We start from the raw sequence: 27895 nt of genomic DNA on the forward strand, positions 1-27895 counted from the left end.
ATCATGCTTCGTTCAGTTGCCGTATCAAGCATCGAACAATTCAAGTAGTCATTCCGGAGACGAATCTCCTATTTCGATGATTTCCCGACGCCGGTGTTTCCCTGTAACCGGCCGTGATAGCACGCTCTGCGATTACGCGCTCGCCGCAAGCTAACGACAGGTGCATTCTTCTCCACATTGAACTGGAGATATGTTAACAGAATGCCTCAGCCGTTTCTGTCAAATGTGCAGTCAGGAAGAGCCGCGCATCCGAACTAGTGAAGGTACCATCTTAAGCATCCATGGCATGTTAAAACTGGGTCAAGCAAAGTTCTCCATGGGTTCTCAGAATCCTGGTCAACACTTTGGGAATAGGAGGTCCACATGTCCTTATTCGGGTTGTCCTGCTCCCTTTCCAGCTTTCGCACGCTGCAGTTGCAATTCTTTGAAACGGCGACTCCCAAACTGGAACTCGCTACCACATTATTCATACCGCTGAGCTTGCTGTGATGTGCTTTTGGGTTGCAAGACTTTCTGCACACTTTCCACAACAAGTATCCATGTGGCAATTGCATTTTCTGTCTCGTAACGCGATGCAGACCGTTTAACGAATAGAATACTGTACGCCGAGGTGATGGACTCCTTCCCCATATCGACCAAAACAAGTGACTTCCCTAGGAACGCCTGATGGGAATCACACGCTGCCTGTTAATCTAGTTGAGCATTCCTCAATCGGGTGCGATGGTAGCTCGCTAACGATCACTTTCAGCGATTCGCTGCCAGGAGGTCATAAGTGTGAAACTTAGGCCATTTGTTGATGAAAAAAGCACTAACTATCCGATAGTTTACTATCGTTGATCTGATGACCTTTGTACCTTTGGTCTAAAGGACATTACGGCGAATGGACATTTAGTCGAAAATGACTTTCTTGTTCACTAGAGACGTGGGACGTTTGGTCGAAAGGACATTTAGTCGGAAGCAGATTTAAGATCGAAGAATCTTCGCACATTATTGATCGAATGACGTTTGATCGAACGTCTTCTTCTTCTTCTTCTTCATTGGCATTACATCCCCACTGGGACATTGCCGCCTCGCAGCTTTCATTAAGCTCTTCCACAGTTATCTACGAGGTTTCTAACCAGTTACCATTTCTGCATTCGTATACCATGAGGCTAACACGATGATACTTTTATGCCTAGGAGGTCGAGAAATTTCCAATCGAAAATTGTCTAGACCGCTCCGGAATTGAACCCAGCCACCCTCAGCATGGTCTTGCTTTGCCGCGCATCTTACCGCACGGCTAAGGAGCTGATCGAACGTATCGAATGAAATTTTAGTCGAAAGCAGATTTTCGAATGACGTTTCGTCGAACGAATCTATGAAAAAATGTCGAAAGACAATTAGAAAGAACATAAGGTCGTAATTTGTAGCCTTAAAACAGTTAGGTGAAATGAAGAATCTAGCAAGTCCCATCATTCATGCATATTACAAAATTGCTCTTTTGATTACTTAAGAGACAACATTGGCTTCAAGCAATATTCAAAACACGAAATTTGTAGGATATGACAATTCAAAATTTACATTTTGGAAGTACATAACTGATATATTTATGTAATTCAGCCAAATTTGTTAAATTCTCGAAATATGTATAATATGAGAAATTTAGTTTTGTTTCTTCAATTTGTTAGGGTCTTCACTTAAAACAAATCATTTTCATTGTTGTTTTTTTTTTCGAAAAATCTTGAACTTCGATAAGCAATTCCAATCCCCAACAGCAAAAATGAAAATTTTAGTTGACTGCTACTGATATCATCCATGCAATTTTCTAACTAACCGAAGCTATGCGTAACTAATCAAAGTTTGTCTCGGGTCAATTTTATATTGTTATTTTTCTCAATGGTACGCATTGGAAATCACTAACAGAACATAACCAAATTCATAATCTTGCTAGAAGATTTTACTGAACGCCAAGAGTGTCTGGTCACTTGGGGTTGCACTTTGGAAAAATCCTCTCAGCTTAACAACATTTTCCAAGATATGATGGTCATCAAAAGAATCGATTTACTTTAACTGCTCAATCTTATGCAATTACCGCAGCTCCACCATGACGACGCGACCTACATCAACGGCAGCCGTTGTTGCTGGACAACAACCGGACGAAATTTTCACTTCGTAAGGCTGCCGTCCCGACCGTCGCTCTACCATCGTTGACTGCCGCCTATCGCTGTGAGATGTCTTTGTCGTGGGATCGCTCCAACGTCATGATCCCTCTTCGCCCGACAATCGCCTCAATGCTGGTTCAAGGCTACAAATGAAGCATCGTGTCCGCTCTCTGAGAATGCTCGAATGAAAATGACGCGCGCGTCCGAGACAAGAGTCTTTTATGCATAGGGAAATGGGAGCGATGGGCGAAAAGGACCGTAACTTATGACAAACTGATGTTCTTGTTGGAGATGCAGGATTATTGATTGGATCTGTGTTTACTGGGTTTGGAAAGAATTAAAATTTCCACTAGTTTAGCGTTGATAATCAAAAGTTTCAATAACATTTGCAAATTGGTGGAGAGTTTCGAGGCGTTTCATATATAAATCTCAAAAATCCATCAAAAATAAAGATTAACGTTTAAATCTTACATATAGTATTGACGGTCCCAATTTTGAGATTTTCATCTACACCCTGTATCAGAGCCTCCCCTTAGACGTGATTCACGTCAAAATGCGATCACATTACCAATTTACTATTCATATGAATATATTACTCAGCTACTCCCTCCGACGCACGCTTGTGATTCCACTTCCGACATCAAACTTCTGCCATCGCCATGCGATTATATTTTTCTTTTGAGATGCAATTTTGATTGAGATCCTTTAGATGCGATCTTTATGATTGAATTATCGGATGTGTTTCGCACTTTGTACATAATTACAAATAACGATTGCTCGAAGTTTGCGAACAAAATTTACTTGTTGCTGACAATAACAACTAGATGGTTTCCTATATTTTCAAACGAATTTATTCTCAGTCAAACCCACTTTCTCTCATGTAAAATTTTTTGCCCTTAGAAGGACCGTTTGATCTGATCGATGATCGATCATGCGGCTTTCAAATCCAACTCAACAGAAGTCAAGCGTTGGTCCAAGTTATGCGAGAAAATGGCACTCGAGTCTGCTGACGCCGATGACCCAAGATGATTTCCATCATGTTGAATTTTCAGCCGAAACCTTTCCGTTGGAAGCGCTACCGAACGCCGACGACCACCACCAATGCTGATAGATAACGCACCTATGCTGATGCTGGGACCGCTCTACCCTCTCCGTGATATACCGAACGAAATGGCTCACGCGCGTGGGAAAGCAGCTTTCATGTAAGCAATAAAGTAAAACATGTAGCCACGCGCTTTGAAGAGTGTCATGGTTGCAAATAATATTTGCACTGATACGCGCTTACTTTGATTACAATAAAATTGCTTCCTGCGCGCGCGGGCCAATTCAAGCTTCTGAGAGAACGATCCCAGCGTAAGCGACCTTTCGTAAGATCTTGCGTCAAATATCACTTTTCGCCGACGACAGCCGAAGCGATGATTTACCGCTGAAACGCCTTCCTCCATCCAATCAAAAGTTCATTAGCGTCTCTCCGAGGGGTGCTTATGATTCCGCTGATTCTTTACGACTGGACTGTCTGCCGTTGCCCAGCGATTGTGAAGAGTAATTTCGGATCACTTCCTCTAGAACAAATGGTGACTATCCAAAAACCGATTTATCTTTAATAATGTGTTATATCACTCATGCGACAGAACCAAAGTCGAAATCTTGCGTGAACTTCACTTCCGACGACAGGCAAATCGGCATGATGAAAAAATCTGTAGCGACATCAATACTGACGCCATACAATTTTCTTCAGTCATAATGCAGATCAATTGTTTGCATCGTCTCCTTCCGACACTTGCTTGGCATTCAACTACCGACTATGTTGACTAGGAGACCATTCAACAAAATTTCCTTTCAATTAAAAGATCCATATTTCGAAAATTTATTCAAAAATCCATTAACAGAAACATAATTATTTCTACTAAATTACCGACCTATTATGCTGAAATTCACTTCCAATATTCGACTAAATGTCCATTCGACAAAATATCCACTCGACCAAATGTACATTCAACCAAATGTCTTTTCGACCAAATGTCATTTGGCAAAACGTTATTCGACGAACTACTGTCCCGAAGCTTTCTGAAACGTGTTTGGCGTTCTGTAAGCATTTATGAAAGTATTTATTAGCTACTGGAGGTTTTTATTCTTTTTAGGAATCGAATTTATTTTTTGGAAGTCGATGTTATGGATGCCAAGGCTTCCGACTGTCATTTCAAATACCAATTACATATTTTAATTAGAAGATTCTTGACCCGAAATAGACGAGTAAATATCGACAAGTAGTAGAAGTCTCACAAGGTCCTTTTAAGCTTTTGAACTGCCGGCTTCCTTGACGAAATTGATATTATGGAACAACTTTTTACGAAGCTATCTTTTTTTATAATCGTCATGTCATCATGATGCCGAGGATGGCAGGCCCGACGAACTTCGTTTCGCCTAAAATTTATTTATTCTCTGCTTAGTTCTCGAGTTATGCAGAAATTTCTGTTTCATTTGTATGGGAGTCCCCCTTTCCAAATGAGGAAGGGGCCTCGAATCATCTTAAGAGCATTCCCGGCCCCAAAAACCTCTGCATACTGATATTCTCGCCTATCAGTTCAGTAATTTCGGAGTCTATAAGGTTCAGACAGACAGAAATTCATTTTTATGTATACAGAAGATTAAATATTATAATAGGGATAGACGATTAAAGGGATTAGAACGTATCATAAAGTATGAAAGTAAGTTCAACACGTTAATCTTCCTTTAGATAAGTCAATTAAGTTCAACTTATTTAATCAATATAACCTGCCTACAATCTAAGCATAACACGTTTGTTCATAGTCCGACCACTGTGTGCACCCGACGACGAAGAGACATACCAACTGAACCTGCCAACCGCAATGTGTATGAATTTTCGGGAGGGCAGCGCTGTGCATGTATTCACGCTGCCTGTGAATACTGTCGTCGTGGTGTCGCCGATCGAGTTCCAACATAACGCAACGTCCCAAAGTGGCAGTCAGTGTAGAGCACAGGAGGAGACCGAACCAGTCCAGTCGGCAGCGTTGACAGTGCGAAGAAACTCGCTTAACTCCAAATTCGGTGGGTTTTCCGTGGAGAGGTGCGAATTGGTCGGATGTGATTTTGATGATAGAGGATAAGAAAAAATCCGCTGATTGGGAATCCGCTATAAGGGAGAAGAAACCGCCACGAAACGATTCGCAAGCAGTGTGTGGTCAACGAGTTTGACAGTCGAGTTCAACGGGGTGGTATTGTCGATTTGTTCGGCAAGTAATTTGCTGTTTTTTTTTGTGAAAGTGATGATGTTTCACCAGAGTTTGAAGAAGCTATTTTTAAAATCCGATTAGAGGGGCGAACTAAACGCTGAGGAAAAATCATTACGCGAGTATTTTTGTGAAATAATCGTTCGGGGGGAAACGAGAATCGTCGCTTGGCAAGTGAATAGGTGGTCGGGTTTAGCGAAAGAGAACCAGTCTGTTACCAACGATTTAGTACGCGAAAAAAGTTAATATTATTCTTTCCCTCGTCTGCTCCGTCTACGAGAGTTGTCCCGTGCCATAATCGTGTATGCGTATAAGTGCGAGGAATTCTGGTATCTGTGAGGGTTTAATGTTATTCCTACTTTGTATTTTTTGCAGTGTATAGGAAAGAAAAGTGAATCGCTCGGATAAGAAAACGAAAAAAATAAATAAATACACATAGAAAATAAGCGAAATCACATCAGTTTTGTATGTGATTAATAATCGGCGGCAGACGGCCGAGTGGATGTAGCAAATCTGAACGAGCCAGTAGTGCGATAAAATAAGAGCCGAAAACCACGTGCACCAAGAAAAAGTCCCAACACAACCAGTGAGACAGAATGAGATAAATGTTCACCGGAGAGAAGGAAGAAAAAAGTGCAGCAAACGAAGAAGGAGAAAATAAGGTCCAATAAATTATCTGCGTGATTTCGCTATACGGCCTTTTTGGGGGTAAAGTCTGTGTTTTTTGCTACGAAGAAGAAGTTGAACACCTACTTGAACCGGTGTTGAGTCGGTGTCGTATTTCCTTCCATCTCTGGTGACGGTGAGTCGGTCAGTGTGGGGCGTAGAAGCAGCAGTCAGTGGTTTGGAATCTCGTTGCTCTTCAGTGTGAGGTGCAAAAAGGATTTCTGCCACCCCCTTTCGACAGAAGAGGCACGGGAATTCGTGTCGTGAGTGGTGTGTAGATCTACAGAAAACAACAACAATAACAACAACAACAAAAGCTACATCGTAATGGAGGCGGTTGCGAAACACGATTTTAACGCCACGGCCGACGATGAGCTGAGCTTCCGGAAAAGCCAGGTTTTAAAGGTGAGTGTTTGCGTTTCTTTTCCGGTGAGGAGGGATATGGGAGGGAGGATATTGTTCCGGAAAATCCTTAATGGGATTCGTTAATGGTTATTATGGTGGTAGAAATTGCTTGCTGGATGTAAGCTTGTCGATGGGTATGAGAGTATTCATTATGTTTTAGATTCACAGAATTTACAATTGATAACATGATTCAGTTTAATTATCAATCACTGTGTTTCGATGTTTCTCCACACATTTGTTTTATATAAACTTCCAACGAGTTTTGCACTGCCCAAACGTTGACCGATTTGGCTGAAGTTTGATCCTCAATTTTTACATCTAAACAGATAACACTGAATCAACAATTTGAGGCCACAATACACGGTTCGAGGCCGCATCTCTTCATCCTTGAATGCGCCCCACGCTCGCCAAGTCGTTTTGCACCTGGTCTGTGCCCACCTTGCTCGCAGTGCTCCACGCCGTCTCGTACCTGCTGAATCGGAAGCGAACACCATCTTTGCAGGGTTACTGTCCGGTATTCTTGTAACATGCCCTGCCCATCGCACCCTTCCGGTTTTAACTACCTTCTGGATACTGGGTTCGCCGTAGAGCTGGGCGAGCTCGTGGCTCATTCTTAGCCGCCACACCACTATGGGGCGGCTCCATACAAAGTGGTGGCCAATATTTTTTTGGTTTTTCTGCATTTTTTATAGTATTCTAGTAAGATTAGCATAAGATTAATCATAGTTATGTATTTTCATCGCATTCGGAAGGTGTAACTAGTATTTAACCCAGTAATGAGCTACGTACTCTTGAACAATAAATTTGAACGATTGTTTTTAATTTCAGGGGCAGTTAAATGCAAATCAAAACTATAATAAGGTTGCTGTGCATAAGATTAAATAGGAGACGTACAGGTGGAAGCCCAGCCTCCTCCCTCAATAATAAGAAATAAATCAAATACTTTTTCATTCCTTTGTTTTTGATGGGAAAAACATCGGCACCATGAGATGAAATCAAGGAGCAGTTCCCTTACTACAAAATAAACATAATTTTTATTGATAAATTGTCATAATATTTTTTATCAACTTTCTCTTAATACTAAACCAAATTTACATGCAATTAATGTAAAATGGCACCTGAACAGAGAATTTCCTTTAGAATATAATTTTTTAGTCCAGTTGGGTAGATACAGTTTCTATATACACTTAAAATAAATCGCAGATTTCTGTGAAATTTCACCGAAATCTCAACAGTTGTTTGGTTAATAATTTTACAAGTTTTCAGTGATTTTGACAGACATCGCAGACAATTTGGTGAAATAGTTACCGAACAATTCTGCTGTTGAGATTTCGGTGAATTGAAGCAGAATTAACCGAAATCTGTAAAATTATTTAAGTGTGTATGGAATCAAATATATTATATTAACAATATGGTTCACTTCGAGATTTTCCATACAACGAAATGGCGAAACATTTGCCGGTGATAACATCTTATTCTAATTTACGGTGACATTATTTGGGGAATATTTGGCTTCGCAGTCTTGGAGGGAATTGAAAACTATGTTTTTTTATTTATTTTTCCCAACGTTTCGGTCCATTTAGGGCCTTTTTCAAGGGTTGAGTTGTTAAAGTTTCTTCGTCATATATGAGGATGAAGAAAACATGACGAAGAAACTTTAACAAATCGACCCCTTGAAAAAGGCCCTAAATGGACCGAAACGTCGGGAAAGGATTAAAAACACAGTTTTCAATTCCCTCCAAGACTGCGAAGCCAAATATTTCCCAAGTAAGCTCAATACTACAGTCGAGCGAAAAAGAAAATTTACAGTGACAGTCATGCTATGGAAAAGTTGTCATACGACAGTGCAGGGATGTCCATACTTTACTGAATAAATCGATCATGAAAAGATTGATTTTATTTTACTTTACACGTATTTCGATGATATTGAGAAAAATTATTTGTGGTCCGACTGCCCCAACAGAAGCTGTTCCGCATACAAGAAAATGCTTGCGGTGCGTTCAATTTCTTTCGGGTTGAAAATAATTCGCAAGATTTTTTATCCACAGTTGCCAGCATCCAGGTGCTAGCATATATGCGCGGAAAGCAACGTTTAGTAAACCACTAGAAATTTGCATGGCGAAAGCATCACACGTGGGTGTTCTCAACTTGAAAAAAGTATTTGTTGTTAGTTAAGCAGGAAGGTATTCGCAACTTCACCTACCAAATATGTTTTGATAAATTTGTTTGATTTTAATAATATAATTAATATATTTTATCGTAATATTGATTCCAGAACAAATATTTCTAGTGCCTTTTATTTAAATGCATCAATATTCACAACTTGTTTTCTACCCAAAAATTCAAAAGCCGAAATCTGACGTTATAATAGTTGTACCTACCTGGATACCTGATTGACTACAGCGTCGATACACCTATGCCTGGTGTATTGTAGAGCTCCAAAATCGTCGGTCTTGGGCGACGTTCCTCCAGTTTCCCCGAACGTTCAGGGTCCCCAGGTCCGATTTCACCGCGTGCAGCCAGCGTGTTCGTGGCCTTCCACGAAGTCGCCGGTCCCTATCTGATTCTCTATTGAATATTGTTTTCGCTATTCTTTCTTCCGACATTCGCACTAAGTGATCAGCCCACTGAAGACTTCCGTATTTGATACGATTCACAATATTTTCTTCTTTGTATACTTGATACAGCTCATGATTCATGCGTCTGCAGTTCTGCACCACACACCATTTTCTAGTTTCCCTCCGACTATTGTACGCAGCACTTTTTGCTCGAAAACCCCGAAACCTCTCCGGTCCGCCTCTTTTAATGTCCATGCTTCATGTCCATAAAGGGCCACTGGTAGGATCAGAGTTTTGTATAGAGCAAATTTCGTTTCCGTCTGCATGTTGCGGGACCTAAGCTGATTACGTAATCCTTAAAGGGCCCTATTCGCAGCAGCAATACGTCTTTTCACTTCACGGGAAACGTCATTGTCACATGTCACAAGCGTTCCAAGATAAACCAATTCTTCCTTGTCTTGGTAGAGTCAATGGTTAAGCCTATCCTTGCCATCTCTTCAGTGGGACAAAAGCCTCCACTACTGATCTGCGATCGATTCCAATAAGGTGGATGTCGTCCGCAAAACACAGGGGCATATGCGACCGTGTTATTATAGTGCCGTTCCTCTGCATAGCGCCTTCGAGTGCAATGTTGAACAATAAATTCGAAAGTGCATCACCCTGCTTCAATCCGTCTAAGGTCACAAACAAGGTTGACACTTCGTCTGCAATCCGTATACTTGATTTCGAGCCATCCAGCGTTGCACGTATCAGTCTAACCAGATTCACCGGAAAACCATGTTCGGACATTATCTGCCACAGCTCATTTCTCTTCACTGAATCGTACGCTGCTTTGAAATAAATGAACAGATGGTGAGTCTGCAAGTTGTACTGCCGGAATTTATCAAGGATCATCCGCAGGCTAAACATCTGATCCATCGTTGATCGGCCCTCACGAAAACCTGCCTGGTATTCGCCGACGAAGGACTCCTCAAGCGGTCTCAGTCTGTTAAACAGGATACGCGACAGGATTTTGTACGCCGAGTTCAGAAGGGTGATCACTCTGTAATTGGCACACTCTAGTCTATGCCCTTTCTTATAGATTGGGCATATGAGGGCATCCAAACAGCCGGCAAGCAGTTCTTCATCCTCCCATATTTTCTGGATAATTTGGTGGATTGATTGATGCAGCTGCTCATTTCCGTGTTTGAGAAGCTTGACCGGGATCTCGTCTTTCCCAACAGCTTTACTGTTTTTTCAGCTCGTTTAGAGCGTTCTTATCTTCGTCCAGCGTTGGTGGTTCCACAGCTTGATCGTCGCCGACTATGTCCATCCTGCTCCTTAATACACCTTCATTTTCACCGTTCAACAAACCTTCGAAGTGCTCCTTCCACTTGGCTGCCACCATAGACTTGTCTGACAGCAAATTTTTCTCTCATTGCACATGGCGGGCACTGGCACAGTCCTATGTCGCGTGCCATTGACAGTTGCGTAAAGCCTCCGCATATCGTTTCTATACATGTTCTCCAGCGCTTCAGCTATCACACTCTCTTCGTGTTGCCTTTTTTTCTGCGGTGGATTCGTTTCTCTTCTGCCCTTGCTACACTGTACCGCTCTCTGTTGGAACGGGTACGAGTCACTAGCATTCGACTCCTAGCAACATTTTTCTCGTCCGTCACTCGCTGGCACTCATCAAACCAACCATTTCGTTGGCGTCGCTGGGCAGTGCCCAACACTCCTTGCGCTGTTGTAGTCACAGCTTTGTGGATATTTTCCCACAATCTGTTAACGTCGCCAGATCCGGTGGCATCTCCTATTCGCTCGTCCAGCTTCTGGTGGTACTGTTCAGCAACTCCTTCAACTGACAAGCGTTGGATATTGAAACGCATCGTTCTGTTGTTTCGTGAATTCGTGACGCTGGAGAGTCGCGCCCGAATTTTTGCAACTACAAGGTAGTGATCCGAGTCGATGTTCGAACCTCTGAAGGACCTTATACATCTATAATATCCGAGAAATGTCGTCCGTCGACCAGCACGTGGTCTATCTGTGAGCAAGTGTCTCCACTCGGATGTTGCCAGGTGTGTTTGCGGATATTCTTACGTGCGAAGTAGGTACTGCTTATTGCCATCCCTCTAGCAGTAGCAAAGGTTACAAGTCGCAGACCATTATCGTTGGTAGCGGAATGAAGGCTTTCCGTACCAATGACATGGCGAAAGAAACTTTCTCTTCCAATCTGCGCATTTGCACCCCCGATGGAAATCTTTATATCGTGTGTTATGCACTCTCCGTAGGCCTTATCAAGGCTCTCATAGAACTCATCCTTCACGTCATTAGCCTTATCGTTCGTTCGGGCATATAGAATGAAGTGTTCGCGATGGGATCCACCGCCCGGAATTCACGTTCTCCAGTTCTGGGCCACCGTATTTTCTGGGTTGCTGCTACCCTCACGCCGACCTTCTGCAGCCCAACACGTGTGGGTTCATTCAAAGTTCTCACGTTCCAAGATCCGACTTTCCAATCGTTGTCCTTTATTTGTTGCCGTTGAATCAGTCCGTTTGCTCAACTTTTGCCTTTCTTGGTAACTGTAGAATATTCAGTAGGCTACCTTACTAGGGTTGCGCTACCAACATCGCTGGCACTCGGACGATAATCAGCCGCCCCAGAACAGGCGCTGTTGTGAGCCGATCCTGACATGGAGAACAGACGCTCAGTAAGATTTGCACCTCCGGAGAGGAGCAAACCCCGCCTTCCCTGTCAGCATACGACCATAGTTTCCACCGGGGTTGGTTACCCGATCTTCCCTAAGGTTGCTCGTATCCCGGCCAGCACCACGAGGAGGTAGGGATAGGAGTTGCTGGGTAAGAGGCTAAGGACCGCGAGATGGGATCTATTTTATTCCTTCAGGTACGCGAAGTACCAATGGTACGCTTTACCCAGCATTTGCCGTGCCATGACTTCATATAACTTAACTACAATATCACAGGTTGGATGATAATCCATCATTTTTGCCTTTCTCGTACAACAAAGTTGTACCGAAAGGCTATCATTTCACTCAAATTCGAACTTTTGATAGAAGTCCCGGAGACCCATAGTGTTATATACCATTCGACTCAGCTCGATGAGCTGAACAAATGTCTGTCTGTCCGTGTGTGCGTGTGTGTGTGTGTGTATGTGTGTGCGTGTGTGTGTGCACAAAATGCCATAAAAACATTAGCCAAATTTTCACATAGAAACTCTTAACCGATTTTCTTGCAACAAGTTGCATCCGACAGAGACTAAAACGCTGTTGATCACTATTGAATTTCATAATAATTGCAAATTGCAAAAAATAGATAATATTAAAATAATAATGAGACATAGTCACATAGAACAATAATGTGTTATGAAAAATGCCTTGCATCTATGAATATTTATGAAGTTTATCCGTGGCTTGCTCCCATTAAGAGTTTCATCGTACTATAAAGATGCTCGTGTTGCACGCATTTAGGCGTAAGTATGCTCTTCGTTCAGTTTCATAGTACCATGAAATTGTCCGAAAGTCAAAATTCGAACACAGGAAATTCGAGAAACTTTTGGCAGCGCCATCTGTCGTCTACTAGTGTAAATTTTCTATCATAACATTAGACGGTGTAACTGTTTTGCCTTTCTTGTACATCATCGAGGTGTAAGCGTAAAGGCTTAGGCTACATTTATTACCTTTTTACGCGAGAAAGGCGCCATCACCGCTAGGTTGATCAATCTGGGTTTTTTTCAGTACGTGTTGTTCATTTATACGTTTATGATATGTGTTCATGATATGCTATGTGTGCTGAAAATGGAAATAATAACTCCAATGTTTCAAACTATATCTATACCCAATGATCGAACAACTAAATTAGGTTTTAAAAAGGCATATAAAGGTTTAATGATGATGATTAAAGAACAATAAATAAACATAATGAATGTTTGATTAAGATTGGTGATTAATGATTGAACTCAAAATAATTATAAATTTGATTAATGAGTAATGATTAAATGTAAAATTCTATGATTAACTTACTTACTACTTACTATACGATTATGATTAATGAATAATGATTAAATATCCCATTATTCATTAATTATGATTAAATTTATGATTAATAACTAACGCTCTGAGTTAAAGTATAGTTAGAGGTGAATTTTATGCTCAATGCGTATTGGCCTGAGGAATTGAGTGATTGTAAGATTGTGTTGGAAAGCCGAAAGACACCATGAGAGGCCCTAAGAACATAGATGGATTTCTAAAGCGATTTTTTTAGAGAAACGTAGATTATTTTCTTATATATTCATTAGAGTGATTGATAGAAGAACATGTGTGATAAATCCTATTTTGAACAATTCAGAGTAAAAATTACGTGTGTCACTTAAAAAACCTTGTTGGGATTTTTTTGACGCTACAATTAGAAATATCATAAAAATTCCCCGAACACTATCTGGAACTTTTGGAAGAATTTATAATGAAATCTATTTTTTCGGTATCAGATGTTACAAATATGGACATTTCATTAGTTTGGGTTTTACTATCGACAGACATATGATTTCTGTACAATGATACACGTACCATGTTGTACACGTACAGCAGCAGGATGACACACATATTTTTTTACCATTCGCTGCGTTACTATAGTATTATTTGCGTTACATATAGATTTTTCTTACAAAATAATAAAAAAAATATTTTCCATTTTTACATAACCTGTAAATATATTATTAAAATGTAAATACATACTTTATTAAAATCCGGCCTTTTGCTGATTATTTTAAACATTTTTATTGTTGTTCAAAACACACTTGGTGAATTTTCGATTGATGTAAAGAAACACTACTATCTGTAAAATTGCTAAAAAGTAAATTTGTCGTAATCAAAATTGTTACATTACAATATGTACAGCTTTTTTGATTATTGAGATTGACAAAAAACGTAAAAACCCTATTTACGCCCAAACAAAATATCTATTAAAAACTGTTCCCCCTCCAACCGTGAAAACTCTTCGATATGCAAATTTTTCTGGCATTGTCCGTTGTCTTACAAAATATGTAAGTATTTATTATTATATTCTTTATTATCGTGATTTAAAAAAAATGTAAGTGTTCAGTCTGAACAATCACTGTGATTTTTTTCATTCTTCGGATTTTGAAGGCGTTTTCCTAACTTTGTAGATATTTGCTAATATAAGGATACTCGAAAAGGATTTCTCACATTTCCTGATATCCCATTTTCTTAGATTCTAGAGCTTCGATTGGATCATTGTCATGATCTTAACTTTACAGAATATCTTCAGACACGTTTAACTCTGTGAATCATACAAATTCTTAATATTCCCACATTCTTTAAACCCTCCCGGGTAATCAAATACTTAACATTCCTTAGATTCCTGCGTTATTCAGAGTTTGACAAATTATTTCAATTTTCGTTGATTTTTCAGTACATGTACGGAAATGGCCTACATTCTCAAACTTATTTAAACCTCCATTCTCCAAGTTCAGTAGACCCAGTAGAGTGTCCAAGATTTCTTTTTTCTCCTGGTTTTTAGGATGTGGACCATTTTTTTAATCCAATTTCTTACGAATTCCATAGCTCATCCAGAATTTAGAGATTTATCATGTGGTAATGCGGAACATTCTCCGGGCAATTCGGATCGAGCAGGCTGAATCAGTGAATCCAGGACTGCAATGTTAAAATTAATAAAAGGATTGATGGAGATATCCGTGCTGTTAAGGACATAGTTGGAAGAGTACCACAATGGCAGCCAATATGGCACCGGACCTTCCACGGGCCAACCCCACACCTCCCGCACTCCTCTCCCACCAACATTCGAATGCATCGAACAGCATCGAACAAAAGTTAATTATTCAAATTACTAACCTGTTCACAGCATATTTCCTTACTTCCCGTGATAATGAACATGTTTCTTCAATGAATCCTATGTATTCCGGCTCGAATTGTAGCATAAATTAGCAGTTTCGTGACAATTTAATAGCCGTCCGCGATTTGTTGGGTTCATCACTGCACTTCACTTCTTCTCAAAGGGCATTGGAAAAATCAAGTTTTTACTCACTTCTCCGCACATGAGCAGCCCGAAATGTTGATAGCCACTTTTTGAAATCAGTCACTTATTTGAACCGAAAACTTAGTATAAACTGCTAGATTTGCCCGAAAAAAACGATTAAAAACTGATCGCGGAGCGAATGTAAACACCGCGGTGCACCGGCACCGGCAGCAGCAAACTAATAAGTAGGGTGGCTCAAAAAATAATTTTGCTTCGCCACGCTCAGTTGATTATGATTTATAATTTGGGTGTCATCCAATGGTTTGGGCTGGTTTGAATAGGCTTACCGTGCGCAGGTCGTTTCAGGTTAGTATGACAGTTGATATGGCGAGGTTGAATTTAACATTATTCTGATTCTGGCACTCCGTCATTGGGCGATGGCGAGGGGGGAGACCATATGACGGGATGAAATATGTAAGACCTTCAACTCCAATGGATCTTTCCTGCGGTGCGGTTTTCGTTCACTGAAGTCTCTGGAATGTTGCTTTCAGCAATGTGGGTTCTCTTTTCGCCAGCGTTTGGAGGGAAAGCGCCGTAATCAGTGTAATAAAAGGTTTAGTTTCCCATTCTAGTTTTCATACAAACTTGAACCGGCTTGCGCTCAACCAGTTTTTGTTCAAATCGGTTTTTTTAGGACACTCGGAGCATGGGACGGAATCGAGTGAGCGTGATGGTGCTGGGTCGTTTTTTGAACCACTCTACTAATATTCTTTGTTTGTTATAAATACGACACCAATACTACTACAGTATATGAAAGTTTTAACTGTACCAATACTATCAAAGCTTTGTTTTGGTACTCAACCCACCTTCACCTTAAGTATTACTTATTGTAGGCGATGAAATATTCATTTAATTGTTGGGAAATAATTAGTTCAAATATAAATAGAAAATATGTTGACGTTTCCTTTTTATAAGAAATATTTACAAGAAACTAAGAAAAAAGATCAGCGTTCCAGACTTGTCTGAAACTCAGAATTCAAAAAAGCGGATAATAGCAAAAGAAAATTATTTAAGGTCATCAAGTATAACCAGGACAAACAGATACAATATGCCTACTGAACAAATCATTTAGTTTTAATAAATTTAGTGATATGATGTGGCATATAAATTTGTAAAATATGTAGTTTGAACTAAAATGGAATATACAAATATATCGCTGACGAACACGGTCATTGGTCGTTTTCATATTCCAACAAGAAAAAACTCATTTTCATTTTGTTTTAACGTCAGTGATGGGTAGTGACCGCAACCAGATGACGCCATTGTATGCGTTACTAGCATTGCTTGCATTCAAATTTGCTTTGCGCTGTACCTGTAACGTTGTATACAACGGGCGCAGAGCAGGGTACGTATCGGCGTAGAATCATCATTGCTTGGGTAATACCAACGTGATTCTGGGTGACAGATATATGATTTTATGCTGTACTGTGATTTTCGCATCATATATCTGTCACAAGTATAAGTCAACTGAACGAGTCTTAGAGCTTCCAAGTCCTCCCGCCATGCAGTAAACATACAAAATAGATTTTAGACATTTAGCGCGGAATATATTTCAGCATTTTCCTAACAACCCTGCATGGATTTTAGATGGATCAAGTGGAAATCCAGGAGAATTTCAATTGTTAACTTAAAAGGATCTTTAAGGTCTGAGGGAAGCTTTCTCGCGGTAGAGCGCTATTTTCATACTAAAATGTCTATAACTCGGAATTGGGAACGAATTTCGCTTATCCCAACTGACGATTTCTTTGGAATTTATCAAGGAATGTTCCTAGAAGGCCCAACTATTTCCCAAATTTGAATTAAGCTCTAAATAGGGGGAATGGCGGCTTTGGCAGGTTTTGTTCTATTATTGGCAGGGGGTTTTTAATGACTGACTAGGCTCAAATTTGGCCTAAACATTCTTTGCATATCAAAGAATATTGTGGCCAAATTTCATAAAATTTGGTCTTCAAAAACCCCCCTGCCAATAATAGAACAAAACCTGCCAAAGCCGTCTGTCCCCCTACTAAACTATTGTACAACTAAAATTTTTGCTTCTCAGTGCCTCTCTCTGATGATTTGACGCATAAAGAAACCGAATTTCGCAAAACCCAACTGACAAAAGTTTTGAAATTTTTCAACGATCATTTTGATGTAATAAAAAGTATATGTGACCGCAATAAATTTTGCAGGAAGCTCTTTTTACTTCAACCAACTTTTCCAAATTACATACAAAAATTACCATTTTGGGAGAGTAGTCAACACCATATTTTCTTGTGGCGCTTAAAATCAATAACATAGAGATATGTTGGCTTCACACAAAACGGACCTAATGCAGAACAGCACCTAGATGAGCGACAGTTACACAGCCACAAAAATAGCTCGTGTGATTTTATTGAAACTTGGATTTAAATATTTTCAACAGTATTTGATTCCTCATGAAACAAGGAATCTGTACAAACGTTTACATGTTGAAAAGGACCGTTATCACGACCGTACGAGGCATTTTTGTGCCTGTGTAACTGTCGCTCATCTAGGTGCTGTTGTGAAGCAAACACATCTCTGTGTTATTGATTTTAAGCGTGCACGGCAGAAAAAGAGCGATGAGAGCGATAGAAAGTCCGTCAACTTTGTATGTAGCGTGACACTAGAAAAAAGCGTATTCCCATTTGTAAACACGGAGATACCAAATAAATAAATAGAAATCAAATGTAGGAATGGGACGAGATAAATAATTGATGGTAAATAAGACAAGAAGATACTCCAGGAATTCCTCCGGAAGTTCCTCCGGAAGTTCCTCCAGGAATTCCTCCGAAAGTTCCTGCAGGAAATCCTCCGAAAGTTCCTCCAGGAATTCCTCCGGAAGTTCCTCCAGGAATTCATCCGGAAGTTCCTCCAGGAATTCCTCCAAAAGTTCCTCCAGGAATTCCTCCGGAAGTTCCTCCAGGAACTCCTCCAGAAGTTCCTCCATGAAATCCTCCGGAAGTTCCTCCAGGAATTACTCAGAAAGTTCCTCCAGGAATTCCTTCAGGAATTCCTCCGGAAGTTCCTCCGGGTAATTTCCTCCAGTTCCTCCGGAATTCCCGGAGGAATTCCTGGAGGAACTTACTTCTTTTTTTTCTTTGTCTTATCTATCTTATTTGTCTCATTTGTCTTATCTGTCTTATTTGTTTTATCTGTCTAATGCGTCTTATTCGTCTTATTTGTCTTATTTGTGTTATTCGTCTTATTTGTCTTATTTACACCAGCACCACTGTTATCACCCAAATACTTTTCAAAGCTTGTGTGGAAACCTTGTACAATGTACAGAAATCCTCTCACGATATTTTCAAATGTTGTTCTAGAAACGGCTCATGTTTTCATTTTCCAAAACCAGCTGGAGTTTGTTTATTTTGATTTCCTCATTGCCTGATTGGTCGGCACTGTTGCTGCTCTCTCGCCGAACCACTGCATGAGTGATAAATTTCTTCCCCAATTTGTCAATTCCTTTTGTTCTCCGTTTACGGTACATTCTCAAGCAATTCTCGCTTAACTTTTCAAAAGGACCTAAGTAACATTGTTTTCATGAATTAATTTGAGTACTGCAATCAAAAGCATTCATGTTGTTCTATTGATTGCGCTATTCAAATTAATTCATGAAAAAAATGTTACTTAGGTGCTTTTGAAAAGTTAAGCGAGAATTGTAAACTGCATGATGATGAAATAATTTTGGCGACACTGACAGCGTCATTCTGGCGGGCTGAAATGGGCAATTTTCTCTCTCAGAGAGTGCTACCACGTGCTTTTTAACCGGAAAACCCTTCCCTCAGACCTTAAAGAGATTCACGAAAGATTTTTTAAAGGTGCTTATAGAGGAATTCATAAAATAATTTCTGAAAGAATTCTTGAAGGCATATTTGAAGGAATTCATGGGGGAATTTCCGAAGGCAATTGCTGGAGAAAATGAAAAATTGTCAGAAATTCCTTCAGAAATTCTTTCTAAAATTCCCTCAGAAAATTATTCATTAAATCTTAGAATTTCGTCATAGAATTTTCGGAAGAATTCCTAGAGAATATTTCGAAGAAATTACCAAAAGAAAGAATTTCTGAAGGAATTGCTGAAAGAATTGCTGAAAGAATTTCGGAGGAATACTTGGAGGAATCTCCGAAGGAATACCTGAAATAATTTCCAGAATAAGGAAATCCTTAAGATAAGAAGTTCCGAAAATTTGTTTTATGTATTTATGAAGAAATATCTAAAGGAATTTTAAATAAGTTTCAGATGAATCCCTTAAGATATTACTTAAGGTTTTGTTATCTTAATTTCCGAAAAAAAAATCCAGAGAAGTAAATTCAGGGCTGTTACAACAGTCGCGAATTTCGCGGATTTGTCGGGGATTTGCTCTTCCAGTTGCGAAAATCGCGATTCCTTGAAATGTTGTCGCGAAAATCGCGAATTTATATTCATACAGCGATTCTGGATTTTTTTGGATAAATTTAAAATTCTAATGTTTATGTGAGTGTATGAGGAGTAGCAATACTTTGGGATCGAAACACATTATACCCTTATAATATTTTAGTTATCGTATGATTGTTAGTTAATATTCACACGATGTTTGATAGACCACGCCGAATTGTTTTTAGAATTAAGTCTTTGTTTTCAATATTTTTGACAGTTGTTTCAATGAATATTGTGACAATAAAACGAGGCGAACCGGTCCAGGGCCGAAAACCTCATTAAGGCCGATACAAATATTTAAAATCCATTTTGTCTCCCCCCCTCGGATTTTTTTTTGCCAAAAAATGATATTTTGAGGGGGCAACAAAATAAAATTCGGATAATTTTGAGGATTTTCAAAACATTCTTTAACAAATCCGAGGAGTTTTTTGATTTTTTTCATTTTAATATTTATTTTTTATTATCCCCCCTTGACCTTTCGGAGACTAGTAGGACAAAAAGTCAATTAAATATTTGTAACGGCCTAATAAAGATATTAATAATAATAATGTGACAATAAATTAAAATTTCGAGAACGACACTTTGTCTATTTTGCTCTTTGCTATTGTTGTTGCTTTGCTGGTTGTTGCTCGTAATCATGCTGGTTATTATCAACTCTGTACACTCGGTTGAGCGATAGAGAGGCTCTTCATCAACTGCATCCACTTTTGCTCCATACTGATTCCCAGTACTGCAGGCTGCTTATTCCAACTGTTTGCTTATCTAGTTCTTCGTCCTGTCATAGCTCAATTACCATCATTGCTTCGTTAGATATTTTTTAGTTAAACTTCCTCTTTTTTCGTGTTGGTAAAGGTCATCTGCATGGCATTTAACTAATTTATCTAAAACTTTTTTTATAATCCTAAGTAAGGCCGTTAAAAATATTTATTTTGAATTATTTCCTACTGGCCTTTGGAAGGTCAAGGGGGGAGGGGATAATGAAATATAAATAATAAAATGGAAAAAATCAATAAAACTCCTCAGATTTGTTAAAGAATGTTTCGAAAATCGTCAAAATTGCCCGAATTTTTTTTGTTGCCCAAAATATTATTTTTGGACAAAAAAAACCGAGGTGGGGGAGAGACAGTTGTTTTTAAATATTTGTATCTTTATATTTTTTAATGAACCTACACTTGATGTACAGAAGGTACATCGCTCTAAATATAACATCTAAGGCTTGAGAGTGGATTTTTTTTTCAATATTTGTCATTTGACATAATATCATTTGAATTACATTTTGCCTCCCACGCCTTAGATAATTTGATATCGCGTTTCTGAAAAAAGGTTTGGAGAAATGGATGCCAATACAATCCATTCGACTGGGTACTGTCGTGCAGGGCTTCTTTTGACAAATCGAGGGCTACTTTGGACATTTTCACCATTCAGGTGTCTTGTTGATAGTTGTTGGATGGCAACTTTCTGTTTCAAACCTGGTATTTTCTTTCGTTTAATCTATGTATCTGTGTATATAAAAATGAGTTTTCAGATGAGCTTATTTGCAAGATTTTTCATTAATCGTTTCGTCTTGGGATCAGCTGTGTTTATATATACGAGAAGACAGAACATTTCGTTGGGAAAGCTTAACAAATGTATAGATACTACGATTTCAAGAGTTCCGAAGAAAACTATCAAGTTCAAACTGAAATCGATTTATAGCGTGACGCTGCAATAAACTATACGGTTGACAAACTGTCCGAGCAAGATCGGACAGGTTCGTCTAGTTTTTTTTAATAAATCACAAATCAAAAGTAGCGCCCGGATTCAAAAGAAGCCCATACGACGGTACTTTATGTTCATGAGGAGCAGAATCACGCAACTTCTATATTTCTCTCTGCTTTAATATGAACTATGCAGTGAAGATTCCACTTCTAACTAACTAAACTAGCTAAAGTAATCCAAGAAAGAAATTTAGCATTTAATATTATCAAATCTTTAAAGTTTCAGAATTTTTGTGACAGTCAGCTTCATTCAAAAAATGTTCAAAAGCAATTTCCCATAAACGTTTCAAAATTATTTATACTTTTGTTCAAAAATGAATAAAATCATCTGCACCATGTATAACATAAACCCGTTAAAGCTATTTCTAGATGTTAGGTGTTCAACTTCAACGTATTTTTAGAATCATAAAAAAACTGAAAAAATCAGGGAATTTTTATTTTGAAGATGAGTCGACACCCTATAAGAATACTGCCTAAAAAGCGGAACATTTTTTCAAGAAAACTGAGAAAGAATATTAAAAATAGATTGGGTTATTTTCTCGAAGACGTCCATTAATTTGAATAATCCTGAAAATCTTGAAAAATTACAAAAGCGATAACACTAGTCAACAGTGTTACACTCCCTTCAGCCGTTTGCAATGTACTGGTTAGATTTTTTCCGCTAGATTCAGAAATGTATTAAGATTTTTTGTAATATGTCCAGTTTTTGAGAAAATTTGGTTTAAATTCACAAAAGTGCGTATTTTCAAGGAAATTTGGATTCTCTGCGCTGCAATGCCAAACTTCATCTTTACATTTTTAGAATAAAGTTTGAATTTCATAGAATTTGTTGTAAAAGAAGAAATCAAATTTACGAAGTTTCGCATTTTCATGAAAATTTTGTTTCTTGTTTTTGCTGATTCTTGGCTTGCAACGCTGATTTTCGGCTTTTTACTTCGAAATGAGTTTGAATTTCCTACAGTGCTAATGTTTGCAGAGCAGAGAAAACAAAATTGCATAAAAGTATGTATCTTTGTGAATCCAATTCTGTTTTCACAACAAATGAAAGTGCCAAATAAAATTCATTTATTAATTAAGAACCCAAAATTTAACTTTGCATACAAAGAAATCAATTTTTTATAAAAATACGTTCTTTTGTGATTTTATTCTGTTTTTTACGAAAAATATACGTGCCAAATAAAATCAACCAACTCATAATGAATCCTGCAAGATCCATTCTATAAATTAAAACCCGTTTTTCTCAAAAACTGTATGTGTTACAAAAATCTAAATATATGTCTGGATTTTGCTTAAAAAATACTTTCACATACTTTAAAAATCACAAGTAATTGAGGCTATACTGCGTCCATATACAGATAAGTCTGACTTGCGGTTAGCGGCAGTATAGAACTCTGCATTTTTTTGAATATTGATTCGACTCCAAGTCAGTTAGGACTCCTAAAATAAAAATTGAAGATTTTCGTATAGAAAAAAAAGTATCAAATATTTGACTGATGATTTAATCTTGATATTTTAGAGTTTTGTTCTAAAATATTCAGTATGGCTCCCCTTTTCGTTTTTTTCTTTTTTGTTCTTTTTATTGACATTACATCCCCCACTGGGCCATTATCGCTTCGCAGCTAATTGTTCATTAACCACTTCCACAGCTGTCAATTGCGAGGTTTTCAAGTCCAGGTACCATTTTTGTATTCGTATATCATGAGGCAAAAAAATCGAGCGAATTCGCAACACCGACCGGCTCGAACTCAGGGAATCGAACCCAACCAACATCAATATAGTATTGTTTTGAAGCCGCGTATCTAAGGAAGGCCCCTTAGAAAACAAATCAAACAACATTTAATTGTTGAGAGTCTTCTGATCAACGTTGATATTTGAAGTTGGATGAGTACCCTCGAGCGTCAATCAGATTGGGATTCATTCTTGGCGAATTCAATACACCCATTACTACAACTTCGAACCCAGCAGCAGCATAAATCCAGAGCGATAAATCAATTATCAAACCCCCCGAAGTAGACTGGCAGGTGTCACCCAAGTAATATAATCCACTCTTAATGATGACACCACCCAGCGCAGTGGAAAGCACTTCAACTACGATTGCTGTCTTGGATGGACAGCTAGTTATTATTGTTCGGGATTCGTAGCTTGACGATAGAACTAGTTAAGCTACGGATCACATCCATGCGGAACCTCCAGCCATCGATATCGATGGGTATCAATCAATTGTGGAAAACATCACTAGCAGTTGGTGCACGCTATTGACTATTGTTCGATTACAAAGAAATAGAGCCTGGATTAATCTACCTAGTGGTCGGTATGACAGTGCTGCATGACGAGTTTCAGTATTAAACGAAAATGAATCAATACAACCTTTCAATTAGTTCTACTCACATGAGAAAATCCGAATGCGACCATTTATCATCAATCCCATCGCATGGCATGTAATCGTTTTGTTCTTGCCATGTTCGACACTTGTGCTGTATGACTTCGCTTCATCTGCGGTACGTATCAGGTATACTAACAGTGTCGTGTAGTAGTAGTTTACTGTGCTAGTCAGAGGAAAATTAATTGTCTTCAAGCCACAACAATATAGAAATCTACTCTATTGAAATTAATGAAAAGCTTTGTTGGTTGTGAGTCTGCTGTAAGAAATCAATCCAATTGGTTCTATTGTTTCAGCATACTCGATAATTACATTTTATTGTTTTTGTTATTTGAATTGAAAATTTAGTTCGATCCGATTAACTAAACTATTTATTATTAATAAAATCGCATATGCCCAGCTCTCATAGAGGTTTTGCTATGTTCAGAATTGTTAGAAAATCCAACAATCACCGGTTGGGTGTATTACCAAACTTTCGTCTTTCCTTTTTCCAAACCACAAAATCGATTGCTCAATTAGCACGTGGTCCCAATTTGGTAAGCAATGCATATTTTTAATCGATGAGATCGAATGTTTCGTGCACATTGCATCAACTTACTGTCGACAATATTTGCATATACGTACGTATGCGAACCAAACGGGCGAACTTCCCGACCCTGGAGCGCAAGCCACAACAGCATCAGCGAGATTCGACTCCAATTTGCGCCCGTATTGTTCCGAAAGAAGAATGAACCAACATCGCGAGCAAACACCGGAACCGTTGATTTCCTCGTGGTTGGCGGGTAAAGTTGCGGCCATGACGTACCCTATGCTCTGCTCATATATCGATTGGAAAATGCCGCGCAAATGTAAACAATAAACGGTGCCAAAAATACTCTGCGTTTTTTTATTCGATCACCGGGTGGTGATGACTGGTGGTCGCATCTAAGTTTTCAAATCCACGCTACTGTGCCGGGAAATATGTTGCTCACAGTGAACACAGAAAGGAATCAATCCCTCTATAAGTTTTTGATTATTTTCTTATATCAGAAGACAGCTATAAAACGACTACTGTTTTTATCGAATGTCATTTTAATTTATAGAAACATTATTCTAATAAACCTTTGGAAAAAATGAAATTTTTCAAAACAATTTTTCGACAAATTTTTTATATGACCACAGTAAAAGTAAAAATAAATGAAACTTAATGAAATTGTCTTCAATTTATTTTAGAAATTCTTATAAAACCATAAAAACTTGAAATTTTTAATCACATTTTTCTTATGACCACAGTAAAAGTAAAATGACAGCCGATCATCACCTAATGGGTTGAGCTTTGATTTTTGTCGGCAGTTATCCGATGTGCTGATGACGCGTGATTTTCTATCTAAAAAAATCTACGACGATTTGCACACTCTATATCTTATGACCGACAACGTCACTGCGTGTATCGCCACTATTTATGGAACGTCCTGTGATAACGTTACCTTCGACAGGAGGTAACATTGTAGTTGCACTGTTTTGAACCCTGAAAGACCTTTTCTCATGCATTTAATACTTTATGGACGTCCCCCCCCTGAGCAATAGCTTGTGAACAGTACCGTCAGCTGTAGTAGCACCCGATTGATGGATGACTCACAGTACGAGCACAGTTTGACTTTTTTTTACAATTAATCTGCCTCGTAAGCGCAAAAAATGTACGACGACGCAATGAATCAAAAAGTAAATGAAACGATGATCGTAAATATATTGATTTCGAATTAGCCGGCAAACGAGTCATGAAGTTTAACGAATGTTATTTTTCATGGGGATGGGTAACTTTTTGATTCTTTTGTATGATTGGTATATTAATCATCGGGTGGTATGCGTTTTTTGGCTAATAACTACTGAAAATTGATAGCTTTCGAACTAAATGAGTCAAACACAGGGTTTGTAAAAATCGTTCTCAATAGAGAACAATACACGATAAAAGAGAGGCATAAACTGTTTCGAATCAATTCAAGCCATGCGTACAATTTTATCGAACTTGTTCTCGAATTATTACGTTCTCGAATTTGTTCTTTATCATGACAACTTGCGAGGAAAGTATCTCACCGTATGCTACGTATCGTAAATATGAGATGATAAGTGAGAGATTTTTTCATTATCTTTTGGATTCAATCCCTGGTGGTCAAACATAAGGTCATCGTGGTCGTCAAACCATTTTTTTTTCTGCCAGTAGTGGAAAAAACCCAAATTCTTAAAATTCATTTTGCAACAGAAACTGGCCTCCTATGGAAGTGTTGGCTTGTTTGCTCGGTCAAAGGCTGTAAAAATAGTCGCGTCACGAGTACAAAAACTATAGTCTTGCGTCTACAGTATGGTCCATAAAAAATGCAAAAATATCAAAATCATAGCTACGTAGTTTCATAGTTGAGAGACTATGCTACATAGTTACATTTTTTCATGAATGCATTCACTAGATACAAATGTTTTTTCATGATACATATGAATATATGAATATATATCAATAGTAGTAATAGTAGAAATAACCCTTTAATGTACAAAAACATAGGCAAAAAAAACATTCGCAATTTTTTTTATGGGCCATACTGTACTAGAGGCGACGAATACTTGTGATCCAATCGCCATCTTTTTCTGGCACTTGCTGTATTCACGAGAACGGTAAAGGCAAGTTTTTTCGCTTGCATGCTTATTTTCGACATAAGATCGAAAATCAAAAAACGGACCGAAGGAGAATCTTTCGAAGTCTGTGGCGAGCAATATTTTTCACTCGCTACATTTTTATCTAGAACAACCCTGAAAGACAAACGAAAATCGTGCCTTGATGAAATTATTTTTTTGTTTCATCATTCTTACGCCTAACTCATTTTTCGCAAAAACTTTCAGCGTGCATTTATAAAAAATGTGTTGACCACAACGGGACTCGAACCCTAGCCTTACCATCACATCGACTGATTATTGGGGATAAGCTTTTTGTTCCATAAAAGTTTGCATTGGTGGATGCACAAAAAGGATGAAGCAGTGAGAAAACGAGCAAATTAGATTTTCGCGGCACTCACAATGAGAGAGAAATAGTTATCTCTCATCAGGCCTTTTTTTCTTTCTTTCCCGCAAAATAATTTATCGGCGAAAATCTGCATGAGTGAGCATATTCTCATCTTCTCATCGATTATTGAGTAACTGTATGCCGAAGGAAAATGTTCTCACTTTTTATTGAAAATGAGGCAATTCAAATTTTGGTCCTACTTTCAACAAAAAATAAATTGAATTTCTTAAGTCAAAAGACGACAATCATGGATTGCATTTAGGGAGCAATGAAAAAATCTCCCATTTATCATCTTTGTATATACTCACGATAATCCGCCAGGAATACCTCCAAGAATTTAGAGGATCCGAAAGATTCCCTGGAGGAATAGCCAGAAGAATTTCTGCAGAATATCCAGAGGAAATCCTGGGCAAATTTCTAGAGCCATATTTATCCGAGATGAATTTCTGGAGCAATATTCTGAGAAAATCCTTTAGATATATCCGGAGGAATTCATTGAGCAATATCCGCCGGAATTTCTGAAGGAATATCCGGAGGAATTTCTGAAAAAAATATCTGGTGTAATTCCTGAAAAAATATCCGGAGGAATTCCTGAAGGAATATCCGGAAGAATATCCAGAGGTAGTCCTGGATGGATTTCTGGAGCATTGTTTATCGGAAATTCTGGAGAAATTTCTGGAGCAATATTCAGAGAAAACCCTGTAGGAATATTCGGATGAATTTCTGGAGCAATATTTAGAGCAAACCTTGGAGGAATTCCTGGAAGAATTTCTGGAGAAATTTCTGGCGCAATATCCGGCGGAATTTGTGGAGCAATATTCAGAGCGGTTTAGGGTCATTTGGCCGAATGCCGTTTGGCCGAATATCGTTTGGCCGAAAGAGTCATTTGGCCGAACGCCATTTGGCCGAATGCCTTTTGGCCGAATAGTTAAAATTTGTTTCCGTATTAAGGGAAGAAGAAAGAAGGAAGAAGGAAGAAGGGAGGAGGAAGAAGGAAGAAGGGAGGAGGAAGAAGGAAGAAGGGAGGAGGAAGAAGGAAGAAAGAAGAAATAAAAAAGCAGGAAGGAGGAAGAAGGAAGAAGAAAGAAAAAAGAAGGAAGAAGATAGAAGGAAAAAGGAAAAAACATGGAAGAATGAACAAGGAAGAAAAAAGAAAGAATAAGAAAGAAGGAAGAAGGAAAAAAAGAAGAAGGCAGAAGAAAAATGGGATAAGAAAGAAAGAAAAAGGAAGGAAGAAGGAAG

General features: G+C 38.6%; 1 protein-coding gene across 6 annotated transcripts in view; it reads left to right on the forward strand.

Annotated features, from left to right (window-relative positions):
• Window positions 1–27895, forward strand: part of LOC134225722 (growth factor receptor-bound protein 2) — a 134077-nt gene that overhangs the window by 23025 nt on the left and 83157 nt on the right. For 4 of the 6 annotated variants that reach the window (XM_062706027.1, XM_062706024.1, XM_062706026.1 and 1 more), the window contains exon 2: window positions 5768–6463. In XM_062706027.1, coding sequence (XP_062562011.1) covers window positions 6386–6463 — 78 coding nt within the window. In that variant the 5' untranslated portion in view covers window positions 5768–6385. Of the gene's footprint in view, window positions 1–5060; window positions 5230–5767; window positions 6464–27895 lie in introns of those variants that run through there. The other 2 variants (XM_062706025.1, XM_062706028.1) reach the window with 2 other exon arrangements.

This window comes from Armigeres subalbatus, chromosome 3 (genome assembly GCF_024139115.2).
Source record: "Armigeres subalbatus isolate Guangzhou_Male chromosome 3, GZ_Asu_2, whole genome shotgun sequence".
NCBI classification, from domain to species: Eukaryota; Metazoa; Arthropoda; class Insecta; order Diptera; family Culicidae; genus Armigeres; species Armigeres subalbatus.